This window comes from Schistocerca americana, chromosome 1 (assembly GCF_021461395.2).
Source record: "Schistocerca americana isolate TAMUIC-IGC-003095 chromosome 1, iqSchAmer2.1, whole genome shotgun sequence".
NCBI classification, from domain to species: Eukaryota; Metazoa; Arthropoda; class Insecta; order Orthoptera; family Acrididae; genus Schistocerca; species Schistocerca americana.
In genome coordinates this window covers 981,592,396-981,605,767 of record NC_060119.1, presented here as the reverse complement: position 1 = coordinate 981,605,767, position 13,372 = coordinate 981,592,396, and the positions used below count along the sequence as shown (strand labels likewise).

Here is a 13,372-nt window from a genome sequence, read left to right as displayed (position 1 = left end):
AAACCTATAGTGTAACACACATTACTCTGTGCGTTGTTTGAGTAGGTATGTCCATTTTTCGTTCATTTATTAAATGTCTGTTGTGTTATACGACACCTCGTATCAACTATGGACACAACACACTGGAATTCTATGAACAAGGCTGGTCTTCCCAAAATTCTATAATAGTTGCTGGCATGATACATGTGTGATTTTAGAGCACAGACAGCAGCCATCTTTCTCATATGTGTCACAATCTGCAGTTGGTTGCACTTTTTTCCATCAATGGCTGCTTGAACAGCTTCTTCAACATGTTGAGTGAGGCCATCAGTCATATACACTGTGTGCACAAGACGATCCTTCTTGTCCCTTGCTGTCAACTCCTTAAGGGCTGCTATTACATTTATTCAAACTACCAACGATTAGCAATTCTATACTGTTTTCAGTTTACTTTTCCCTGATACAGGACTTGGAAGTCTTCCCAGCAGTTGCTTTATGTTGTGACAGCTACAGTTTCACTGAGAGACAATACCTCAGACTTTTTTGTTAGTAGGAAGGATGTAGTACCCCAAGGTTGCCCAGGTCCATCCACAGTCAGATCAATGTGTGATGATAAAATCCGTATTTCGTGATGATAAAATCCATATTGCCTGAAGACGGGTCCATAATCACATGAAAGGATGGTACTTGGGGTAAATTTTCTCTCTCTTGTGTCTCTTAGTGGCAAGCCCATCACACCTACTCCAAGCACCTTCCAATCTCGAAGCACCTTCCTTCCTCAATAGCACTAACAGTGATTTCCAGTTGACTATAAATAGCATTTAACTCATCCTGTACCCAAGAACTATACAGGTTTTGTACTTGGCTGATTTACTGGCATCTTTTACACCAGGAGGTCAAATATGAACACTGAAGTGTAAGTTTACCCATCAAAAAGGACAAAAAAATCATGAATCGTAACACATCATCAGCTTGGAGCAGATAATGATGCACAGTTCAATGATAAGCATTCATTATAACTGTTCAGTCTGATTATCCTTAAACTCTCATCAACATTTTGCTGATGGTGCCTCCCTTGGTAAATATGCTGTCTACACTTTTCTTCTTCTTGTATTATTTTAGTTAGAATGGATAAACAGGAACACAAGATGAGAGGAACTTAATATTCTGTCTTTGGTAACTTCATACCTCTGTGTGCTGAGTGTCATTTGTGTCAGAGAATTATAAAGTAACTGTTAAGTGCAAAAGCTTTGATAATTTTAAGTGATATTTCTGGCAATCTCACTGTACTGGTACACTGTTTGGCTTGTAGCAGTGTAAAATCACATTATGTTGGCCCTTGTGTCTGTGAGACAGGTGTACCATGGCATGTAATTACAAACAGAAAGATTTCCCTGTGTTTCAACTGCTTCTAATGCAAACACAGAATGTAATTAATGAACAGCTTGTAAAAGACAGAAAAATTCTAATTATTGCTCCTCATGCACAAGTTAGCATTATGAAACATATTACAGACATCACTTATAAAACTTTTGTAATAAGTGTAAGAAATTCCAAGTCTGCAATGGAGTCACGATAAAGGAAATAGTTTTCATTTGCCAGCATGTACACAAACTGGTTAAGAATGAATAACTTAAGAGAAGTTAGCTTGAAATTCTTGTGTGCAAGTAGACCTCAAAATATCATCTAAAATTCTATGACATGTAACACATGTTTAGCACTACATTTCTAAGAATCTCACATGGACCATTTCCTAACAACTACGGTGCTGTAAGTGACAAATACAGGAAACTGTTTCAATGAGAAACTTCAGTTATGAAATAAAGTATATGTAAAATGGGAGTGAAATGATGTCAGCAGATTATATTTGGATATTTGGTAAAGAATAACCAACCACAGTGTACAGTGATCAATAACTGAAGAAGTGATTGTGCCTTGGTTTTCCTCCAAAAAACAATGATGTAAATAAATGCATATTCTTTAAAGAATACTAAAAAAAACAACACCATAATAATTACACTCATTGTTTTGTATACATTCAGCATATGAAAAGTACAATTTGGCATTGTACAATCAACTTCCTTCTTTCTTTTATGATTATATACATTATGGGAAAAAATATCCATAAAATAGAGCATGTTTGCAAATTAGCTAGTAATCCCATGGTCAACAAAATGCTTTTTAGTAACAACATATAAAAAACAGCCTCTGTTTATCAAATTGTGAAATGCTGTATCAACAATATCTAATGGATTTATCAACATCCAATTATTCAACTTGGGTTACACTGTGGATCATCCTCTTTTCTTGTTTTAACTTTCTTTACTTCTTCAAACACAAGCTTTTCTAGCTGGAGTAGCTCAGGAGGTTTCTCATACTAAAAGAACAACAAGTAAAATAAAATTACTTTAAGGAAAATTACAGAACTATATTTACTACACATACAAAACAATAAATAATACTACAAAATTAAAGACTGACATACAATAAACATGGTCAAAATGGCTGCAATGACAAAAACAACCAATGATAAAAAAAGTAAACTCACAACATGCAATTTCACTAGTTCACATATTTTTATCAAATATTTGTTAACTTTATATTCACAGGACATGTTTTTAATGTGTCATATTTCATTGTATTAACTACAAACAGTGAAATATAGTGTAAGACATTGAAAAATGTTAGACTCACCGTTATAACCAATGTGTTGTACTTATGTGTATATTGTATTCTGCTTTGCTGAACACTGACACCAGCTCTCTCAAGGTCAGGAACCAGTAATTTTTTGAAATATTTCTTATTACTCGTACGGACTGTTATGCATTTATTTTCTGGATCTGCTGTTACTGAATACATATCCAGTGGGTAAGGCAGGTTTCTGATCCTCCATTCCAAAGATGATTTTGTAATTCTCATTGTAACATATGGCTGCAGCAAACACAAAAACAATCCTCTTATACTAAAACAATGCACATTCTGGAAGATATGCATATATATTGAATTGCAGGCTATTTTGTTTTAACTATATTTAGAATACACAGTTTCCTGTTTATAACTTATACTCCAGGAAATTTAGAAGAGGGTGGAGTAGAGCATGTTATATGAATGTTTGCACTTGAATTCAGAAGTTGTGTTCTAAAGAACTCTGTAATTACCTTCAGAATAAATGATGTGTGTATGTGTCACACACACACACACACCCACTGAAGGAGCCAAAGAATTTGTTTCAAAACTGGATAGTACCAAATTGAGCCACATCCAGAACATCTCTTTTATAATTGTCAACTTACTCAACAGTACAACGATATGCAGAAGGAGCAACCATCAAAATTTCAGTTTTCAAGTCCAATAAGCTGAATTTTCCTAGGAAGGGTTGGGCAACGAAAATGTAAAAGGAAATTACACTGGGGGCTGTACATGAGACTACATTGTTGAGTGACTGTGAAAGTTGTAAGTGGAAAAAAAAAAAAAAAAAACGTTGCCTAGCAGACAGTAGAGGTCTGGGCATATAAAATGTAAAAGGAAATTACACTGGGGGCTGTACATGAGACTACATTGTTGAGTGACTGTGAAAGTTGTAAGTGGAAAAAAAAAAAAAAAAAAAAAAAAAAAACGTTGCCTAGCAGACAGTAGAGGTCTGGGCATATAACATGAAATAATGGGAACTGTTCGCAAAAAAGGGATACATAGTTTAGAGCAGTGGTAATCAACCTGGTTCCTACCACCCAGTAATTGGTGTTCCAGCTTTCATGGAGGGCAGTAGGTGGTAAGGTCTTTAACACATTTTCATTAAGTTTTCATAGACCTTTCGCATAAAGTATTTGATTATTATTATTATATGCTTTAACTTGCTGTAAATCTGATTAACAAATTTTGTGAAGTAAAGTCACTTCCCTATTTTATAAATCATGAGGAACCAGGGATTGGTTAGAAAATTTTACCACTAACAGAGATACAGAAGTGGGTGGTAGGTAGAAATAGTTGACTATCCTTGGTTTAGAGTATAAAATAAAAGTAATTTAATAATTAAATAATGTTGAGCTGAGGTCTAATGGCTGAGTGGGTAGAGGTAACACACTTGCTACTGTCCACGTGACCGTAAAAATGCCACAGGGTGCCAAAAAAGTTCTGTGGCATTAAACACAGGAACATAAGAAAGGCAAGAAGAAAACCACAGGTAAAGCTATGGACAGACAACAAACGGTAACAGGAAGTAGTTGAGCCATGTGGCGACATTAATAAGAGTTGTTGTTGTTGTGGTCTTCAGTCCTGAGAGTGGTTTGATGCAGCTCCCCATGCTACTCTATCCTGTGCAAGCTTCTTCATCTCCCAGTACCTACTGCAGCCTACATCCTTCGGAATCTGCTTAGTGTATTCATCTCTTGGTCTCCCTCTACGATTTTTACCCTCCACGCTGCCCTCCAATACTAAATTGGTGCTCCCTCGATGTCTCAGAAAATGTCCTACCAACCGATCCCTTCTACTAGTCAAGATGTGCCACAAGCTCCTCTTCTCCCCAATTCTATTCAATACCTCCTCATTAGTTACGTGATCTACCCATATAATCTTCAGCATTCTTCTGTAGCACCACATTTCGAAAGCTTCTATTCTCTTCTTGTCTAAACTATTTATCGTCCACATTTCACTTCCATACATGGCTACACTCCATACAAATACTTTCAGAAACGACTTCCTGACATTTAAATCTATACTCGATGTTAACAAATTTTTCTTCTTCAGAAACGCTTTCCTTGCCATTGCCATCCTACATTTTATATCCTCTCTACTTCAACCATCATCTGTTATTTTGCTCCCCAAATAGAAAAACTCCTTTACTACTTTAAGTGTCTCATTTCCTAATCTAATTTCCTCAGCATCACCCGACTTAATTCGACTACATTCCATTATCCTCGTTTTGCTTTTGTTTATGTTCATCTTATACCCTCCTTTCAAGACACTGTCCATTCCGCTCAACTGCTCTTCCAGGTCCTTTGCTGTCTCTGACAGAATTACAATGTCATCAGCGAACCTCAAAGTTTTTATTTCTTCTCCATGGATTTTAATACCTATTCCGAATTTTTCTTTTGTTTCCTTTATTGCTTGCTCTATATACAGATTGAATAGCATCAGGGATAGGCTACAACCCTGTCTCACTCCCTTCCCAACCACTGCTTCCCTTTCATGCCCCTTGACTCTTATAACTTCCATCTGATTTCTGTACAAATTGTAAATAGCCTTTCACTCCCTGTATTTTACCCCTGCCACCTACAGAATTTGAAAGAGGGTATTCCAGTCAACATTGTCAAAAGCTCTCTCCAAGTCTACAAATGCTGGAAACATAGGTTTGCCTTTCCTTAATCTATTTTCTAAGATAAGTCGTAGGGTCAGTATTGCCTCAGGTGTTCCAACATTTCTACGGAATCCAAACTCATCTTCCCCAAGGTCGGCTTCTACCAGTTTTTCCATTCGTCTGTAAATAATTCGCATTAGTATTTTACAGCTGTAACTTATGAAACTGATTGTTCAGTAATTTTCACATCTATCAACACCTGCTTTCTTTGGGATTGGAATTATTATATTCTTCTTGAAGTTTAAGGGTATTTCGCCTGTCTCATACATCTTGCTCACCAGATGGTAGAGTTTTGTCAGGACTGGCTCTCCCAAGGCTGTCAGTAGTTCTAATGGAATGTTGTCTACTCCGAGGGCCTTGTTTCGACTCAGGTCTTTCAGTGCTCTGTCAAACTCTTCACACAGTATCCTATCTTCCATCTCATCTTCATCTACATCCTCTTCTATTTCCATAATATTGTCCTCAAGTACATCGCCCTTGTATAGACCCTCTATATACTCCTTCCACCTTTCTGCTTTCCCTTCTTTGCTTGAACTGGGTTTCCATCTGAGCTCTTGATATTCAAGCAAGTGGTTCTCTTTTCTCCAAAGGTCTCTTTAATTTTCCTGTAGGCAGTATCTATCTTACCCCTAGTGATATACACCTCTACATCCTTACATTTGTCCTCTAGCCATCCCTGCTTAGCCATTTTGCACTTCCTGTCGATCTCATTTTAGAGACGTTTGTATTCCTTTTTGCCTGCTTCATTTACTGCATTTTTATATTTTCTCCTTTCATCAATTAAATTCAATATTTCTTCTGTTACTCAAGGGTTTCTACTAGCCCTCATCTTTTTACCTATTTGATCCTCTGCTGCCTTCACTATTTCATCCCCCAAAGCTACCCATTCTTCTTCTACTGTATTGTTCCCTTATGCTCTATCTGAAACTCTTTCAGTTTATTCAGGTCCCATCTCCTTAAATTCCCACCTTTTGCAGTTTTAATCTACAGTTCATAAGCAAAAGATTGTCGTCAGAGTCCACATCTGCCCCTGGATGTGTCTTACAATTTAAAACCTAAGTCTCTGTCTTACCATTATATAATCTATCTGATACCTTTTAGTATCTCCAGGGTTCTTCCATGTATACAACCTTCTTTCATGATTCTTGAACCAAGTGTTAACTATGATTAAGTTATGCTCTGTGCAAAATTCTACCAGGCAGCTTCCTCTTTCATTTATTAGCCCCAATCCATACTCACCTACTATGTTTCCTTCTCTCCCTTTTCCTACTCTCGAATTCCTGTCACCCATGACTATTAAATTTTCGTCTCCCTTCACTACCTGAATAATTTCTTTTATCTCATCATACATTACATCAATTTCTTCGTCATGTGCAGAGCTAGTTGGCATATAAACTTTTACTACTGTAGTAGGCGTGGGCTTCGTGTCTATCTTGGCCACAATAATACGTTCACTATGGTGTTTGTAGTAGCTTACCCGTACTCCTATTTTTTTATTCATTATTAAACCTACTCCTGCATTACCCCTATTTGATTTTGTATTTATAACCCTGTATTCACCTGACCAAAAGTCTTGTTCCTCCTGGCACCGAACTTCACTAATTCCCACTATATCTAACTTTAACCTATCCATTTCCCTTTTTAAATTTTCTAACCTACCTGCCCGATTAAGGGATCTGACATTCCACGCTCCGATCTGTAGAACGCCAGTTTTCTTTCTCCTGATAACGACGTCCTCTTGAGTAGTCCCCGCCCGGAGATCCGAATGGAGGACTATTTTACCTCCGGAATATTTTACCCAAGAGGACGTCATCATCATTTAATCATACAGTAAAGCTGCATGCCATCGGGAAAAATTACGCCTGTAGTTTTCCCTTGTTTTCAGCCGTTCGCAGTACCAGAACAGCAAGGCCATTTTGGTTAATGTTACAAGCACAGATCAGTCAATCATCCAGACTGTTGCCCCTGCAACTACTGAAAAGGCTGCTGCCCCTCTCCAGGAACCACACGTTTGTCTGGCCTCCCAACAGATACCCCTCGTTGTGGTTGCATCTACGGTACGGCTATCTGTATCGTTGAGGCACGCAAGCCTCCCCACCAACGGCAAGGTCCATGGTTCAGGGGGGGATTAATATGAGAACATTGTCCAAAGGCTTGATGACAATTTCAATAGTGTTTGTATGGATATCAATCGCACAAAACCTCAGCTATATGATGAGTGGTTTCTTTAACTCCATCCTTTAATTATATTTCAGTCAGGACTTCCAGCATTATATTAAACACGTATACTATTGATAGATAACAAGACATTTTTAAATTCAGAAATTAACTTTTTCTAATTAAAAGAAATTTTTGTCACTTTACTGAAACCACACTGACATACTGGTTTACCAGATCTAAAAAAGGTAAAGGTGTGCTCAAACTATAAGTTGGTACGAATACCCGAGTGCTTTACTGGGCACGGTCCTTTTGGAGGTGCTATCCCTTGCTTTTCCCTTATGTCTGAACCGACTGACCAGCCATTTATAAGACAACCAATATTTTAATGTAGACCACGAACTACAAGGCAACTTGGCATCTTTAACATGTAAAAATTGTTGCCAGAAAGGAAACAAGTCATAAGTGACAGAAAAAATTCTAGGGCAAACTGAGAATTGAACCATGAAACTTCCAATTTGTAGTCCGAGATTTATCCACTCATTCACCAAACAGAAAAGGCACAATAACTGGAAACAAAAACATTTGTCACTATCTACAATTTGTAAAGTTCACTGAATTTTACAAATAAACATTTCCTGGCAATATGCAAACCGTTGAGTGATTTGCACTTCAGTGGTAATATTAAATGGAGTATCTGTTAAATTCTGAATTGTTTTCTCAATATAGCCTGCTGCAGATATAATATAAAAAGATGTACAAAATATATTTTCCTTTTTTTATGTATTTCATCAATACATTCTACATGAAATTTTGAATATGCATAAGAGAAGAAAAAAGGAATGTGGCATGTTCAGGGGTGAATACTGTTTATTATACAATAGTTAGGTCAGTTGCCTAAATGCTGGAGACAAACAATGGCAAAATGTCTTCAAGTGCCAGAAATTTTTTCTGTCTCTTTAAATATAATTAAAAATGGTGACGCTAGTTTCTAAAACTAAATGTTTCTCTAGATAGAGGTTAGCAGAAAATGAGACTGAAAAGTAGTTAGGTACAGAAGTTATCCAAAACCTATATGTACAATGTACCCTTAAGGACACTGTACTTTTGAATGATGGAAAAAATCATAATGTTTTATAAACTTTATTAATTTCTATAGTCTTTTCTGATTACACTGGTATATACTTTATAGCGTTTGGATTGCAAAATGACCATTGTATACTAAATTTTACAGTTACAGTCATCTACACTGCCATGCCCTTTACAGAAAACCATTAGTATTTTGTGAAACAACTGAAGTATTTTTGCTTCCAATGATTCTGTTTTGGGTGTATTGGGAATTCTAGTCATACGGCTGGTTTCCAGTGACTGTAAATTATCATTTTGGCCTTGGTGAGATGTTTTGTTTATTTTTTCTGGGAGTTTGTTGCCTAAGTGTTACAGATCTTTTTTTAGTGTGGATATTTATTAGTATGCAATAAATACACATACAGAAATTCAATGAAAGAAAATTCCAGAGTAACCTGTTTACAAAGCAGTTCATACTTTTGAAAGGAATCTGTGATTAGTTCTTCGCACCTCTTGATGTGGCAAATTTTTACAAATGTCTGCTTGTGTCTGTGTATGTGCGGATGGATATGTGTGTGTGTGTGCGCGAGTGTATATCTGTCCTTTTTTCCCCCTAAGGTAAGTCTTTCCGCTCCCGGGATTGGAATGACTCCTTACCCTCTCCCGTAAAACCCACATCCTTTCGTCTTTCCCTCTCCTTCCCTCTTTCCTGACGAAGCAACCATTGGTTGCGAAAGCTAGAATTTTGTGTGTATGTATGTGTCTGTTTGTGTTTCTATCGACCTGCCAGCGCTTTCGTATGGTAAGTCACATCATCTTTGTTTTTAAATCTATTATATATTCATTTATATAAAATGTATTTATCTTCTTAGTTCCCTCATGGTACAAAAGGAATTTACTAGTTATTTTTGTTAAACTATCTAAACAAAAATATATTTACTATGCATTAATTAAAGAAGCAAGAACTGCTAAAAGGAATGTCAAGAGAAAGCTTGAAGACACTGAAATCCATCAGGATGAAGACTATGGTTCAGTAATGTTCTGAGACACAATGTAATATGACTCAAATCTTCATTCGAAATTCTCCTCAAATTGTATTCTTCAGAAGATAGGTAAACATATTTCCTTACATTTGAAACACATTGCACTATTTTGTTTCTTTGACTTGCAAACTGTCTATACCTGTCTAGAATACCTACACTAACTGAATTATAGAGAAATAAAATTTGTAATTAGGAAAAGTATTCTAAAAAAATTAATATATACAATATAATAATAATTTTCTATGGTTACTAAACTTAATGTGGGGAATTAAATGGGTCTAGTATCTTAGTCATCATGTCATACATATATGGTAAAAATTTGGTCTCCTTCGCACGTGTACCGTGAGAGTAAATGGTACCGGAATCTGAATAAGCTTATAAGAAAATGTTGTGCATCCATTTGTTTGTTATTGTTTTTTTATAAACATCAGTAAATCCCAAATCGTTCAAAATACTTGCAAACTGATTAGAAAGTATGTGCATTATGTATGATATATTACATTACAAAACTGTAAAACACACACAAAAGAAGTAGCGACTGATAGAACTAAAGCTGATTTTCAAATAATATGGACCTGAAGCGGTTACCATAGCCATAGCCAAAGTAAATGTCATGCACAGAGGTAAACTGAGGTGAAGCCAATCAAAATAGCAGTATTTTTTAAATATCATTCATTTGCTATGGTGATATCGCATAACAAGTTTGAAGTGTTAAGTGTACAACTTTGATGACGTTATATTCACATATTAATTTATATTGTATCCATAACTGCATTTATTATTTTAACTCCAGATGAATTGCACATCACAAGATGGAATTAATCCCATCACCATCTTCAATTTTAAAAAATATATTGGTGTATTTACAACGATCTATTACATTTTCTAGCCCAAACAAGTTTTCATAGGTGCATTAAATTCCAATATTACTGCTATAAAAACACCTGCATTCAGGAAAGTTGATAAAAAAAAATCAGTTTCAATAATTCTATAACACAGCCGACATGAAAGACATTTACTCAATATCATAATCATCTATCCCTTAACATATATATTTACTGCACCTTCTATGTTGTGTCACAACGTTTTTAATTGATTTGGGCACTTTCTACGTCAGCTGCATCTCCAATTTCCGGAAATACAAAGTAAACATTACCATCGAGAACTTTCTCAGGAATTTCATTTCGTACAAGTCATTTAGTAAGTGTCATTAGAGATTTTAACAATTTTACCAATGAAAAACCTGAGCCTTCTGTTCTGTTGGAAATTTCACAATAATAAAATCATTTTTACTGAATTCTTGTCTACCTTCAACCTTTACCTTGTCCATTCCTGTATCTTTGTTTGACTCTCACTGTTCTACATCTACATCTACATGTTTTTGCAGATAGAAAAAGAATCACAATGTAGGGACACCCTGCTTTCAGCACTGCCAATATCACTTTCATGTAAACATGAAATGTAGGAAGGGGAAAGCGAAGGAAATGGGAATCATGATGGCTAACACACAGGGCAGTGTTGCAGTGCAATGGCGAAAGTTGACAATTTGTGCCGGGTGATGCCTGACCGCATAGAAACCACTCTGATATATACTATCACTTTCACTAAAGTCCCTAGAGTTAACAATTAAGTGATTTGCTCTTCTTTCTTTCTTTTCTCTTCTTTTTTTTTTTTTAATATTAGAGTTAGAAGTTATATCTATCTTTTCAAAAATCCCTTTCAAGAACTTAGGAAATTCGTATTTGCTATCACCCCTCTATTCTTTCTTTTACAGTCATCTATCACATTTCTCCAGGTAAGTTTTAGAGGTCTAAAAAAGGCCATATCAAGTGGCTGACACAAATGAGTAGAATTAGGTAGTACAAGCACAATAATAATAATAATAATCCGTGGAGGCCCGGGAAAAGAATAGGCCTCCGGTATGTTCTGCCAGTCGTAAAAGGCGACGAAAAGAACAAACCACTAATAGGGCTAACCCCCCTTCTAGTGTGATTAGTTGGTTCAGGACAGAACTAATGAAGCCTTGGACAAGTGCTGACATGGTCGGGGACGACGCTTGAACCCTATGCCTGTCCACAATGGTAACGACACTACTAGCCACACGGAAAATGATTTAAATCCAAATAGAGGTGTTTTGCAGGATATACTTCCTGCAACCACTCTAGAAGGAAAAAAAAGACAGAGGATGAGATGGTCAGATGAAGTTAACCGACACCTCATGTTCTGTTATTACCAAGCAACAAACTTAGGAACCAACACAACTGGATACAGATCACAAGTATACACAACATTTATTACCAGATACCCAGAATTAAAATTTTTAACAGAACAACGACTAGCTGATCAGATCCATGTAATAATAAAAAATAACAGGATACCCCAGTCAGAATTAGAAAACATCAAACAACAAGTACACCAAATACTGGAACAAAATAATGTGCAATCATAAGAAGAAGAAACTACAGTAATGGACTCAAACATCCCAGTGCAAACAAACAAAAAACAACATGCATCAATCAAACAATCAGAGGAAAACAAAATCTTAAGACAGCCACCAGAACAAGCACAAATAGAACACGAAGTGACACACATGTTAGATATAGAAGAAAAATTTCAGCTGACATATATAGAATACAAAGACACAAATACAGACATTAGACCATTCTTACATAGACCACCAAATAACCCACAAGTTGAAACAACAATAACAACTATCAACACAATCATACACAACAAAATAAATGAAAATACAACTCTGGAAGAGTTACAGCTACTGGTTTATATAGGAGCACTCACTACACTAAATATACACACTAGGCAGAGATCAGAACCAACCAACACACAGAAGAAACCCACAAAACCAGCTTGGCAACACAGGCTACAGATCAGAATAGAAAAACTGAGAAAAGACATCGGACAGCTAACACAATTTATAAGAAATGAAATATCAGACAAAAAATTAAAAAGGTTAGGTAAAATCTCACAACATGAACCGATAGAGCAATTAGATGAAAAGAAGAAAGAATTACACGCATTGGCCAAACGACTTAGAAGATACAAAAAAAAGTGAAAATAGAAGGAAACAAAACCAAACATTCAACACAAACCAAAAGAAATTTTACCAGACAATAGATAACACACACATTAAAATAGACAATCCACCAAACATAACAGACATGGAACACTTCTGGAGCAACATATGGTCAAACCCGGTACAACATAACAGACATGCACGGTGGATGCAAGCAGAAACAGACACATACAAGATGATACCATAAATGCCTTGCAACATGAAGTCACCCGAGCAATTAATTCTATGCACAATTGCAAAGCTCCTGGAAAAGATAAAATAGCAAATTTCTGGCTAAAGAAGTTCACCTCAACACATTCACATCTAACTAAATTATTTAACATATCTAAAAACAAAGATGATGTGACTTACCAAACGAAAGCGCTGGCAGGTTGACAGACACACAAACATACACACAAAATTCAAGCTTTCGCAACCAACGGTTGCTTCATCAGGAAAGAGGGAAGGAGAGGGAAAGACGAAAGGATGTGGGTTTTAAGGGAGAGGGTAAGGAGTCATTCCAATCCCAGGAGCGGAAAGACTTACCTTAGGGGGGAAAAGGACAGGTATACACTCGCGTCCACACACACACACACACACACACACACACACACACATCCATCCGCACATACATAGACACAAGCCAACCGTTGGTTGCGAAAGCTTGAATTTTGTGTGTATGTTTGTGTTTGTTTGTGTGTC

General features: G+C 36.4%; 1 protein-coding gene across 2 annotated transcripts in view; it reads right to left on the bottom strand.

Annotated features, from left to right (window-relative positions):
* Positions 1-1,816: 1,816 nt before the first annotated feature.
* LOC124615948 (protein DPCD) overlaps positions 1,817-13,372 on the bottom strand; it is a 68,144-nt gene continuing 56,588 nt past the window's right edge. For both annotated transcript variants that reach the window (XM_047144160.1, XM_047144152.1), the window contains exons 4-5: positions 2,674-2,910; positions 1,817-2,356 (exon numbers count right to left, since the gene is read on the bottom strand). In XM_047144160.1, the coding sequence (XP_047000116.1) occupies positions 2,252-2,356; positions 2,674-2,910 (342 nt within the window). In that variant the 3' untranslated portion in view covers positions 1,817-2,251. The remainder of the gene's footprint in view (positions 2,357-2,673; positions 2,911-13,372) is intronic.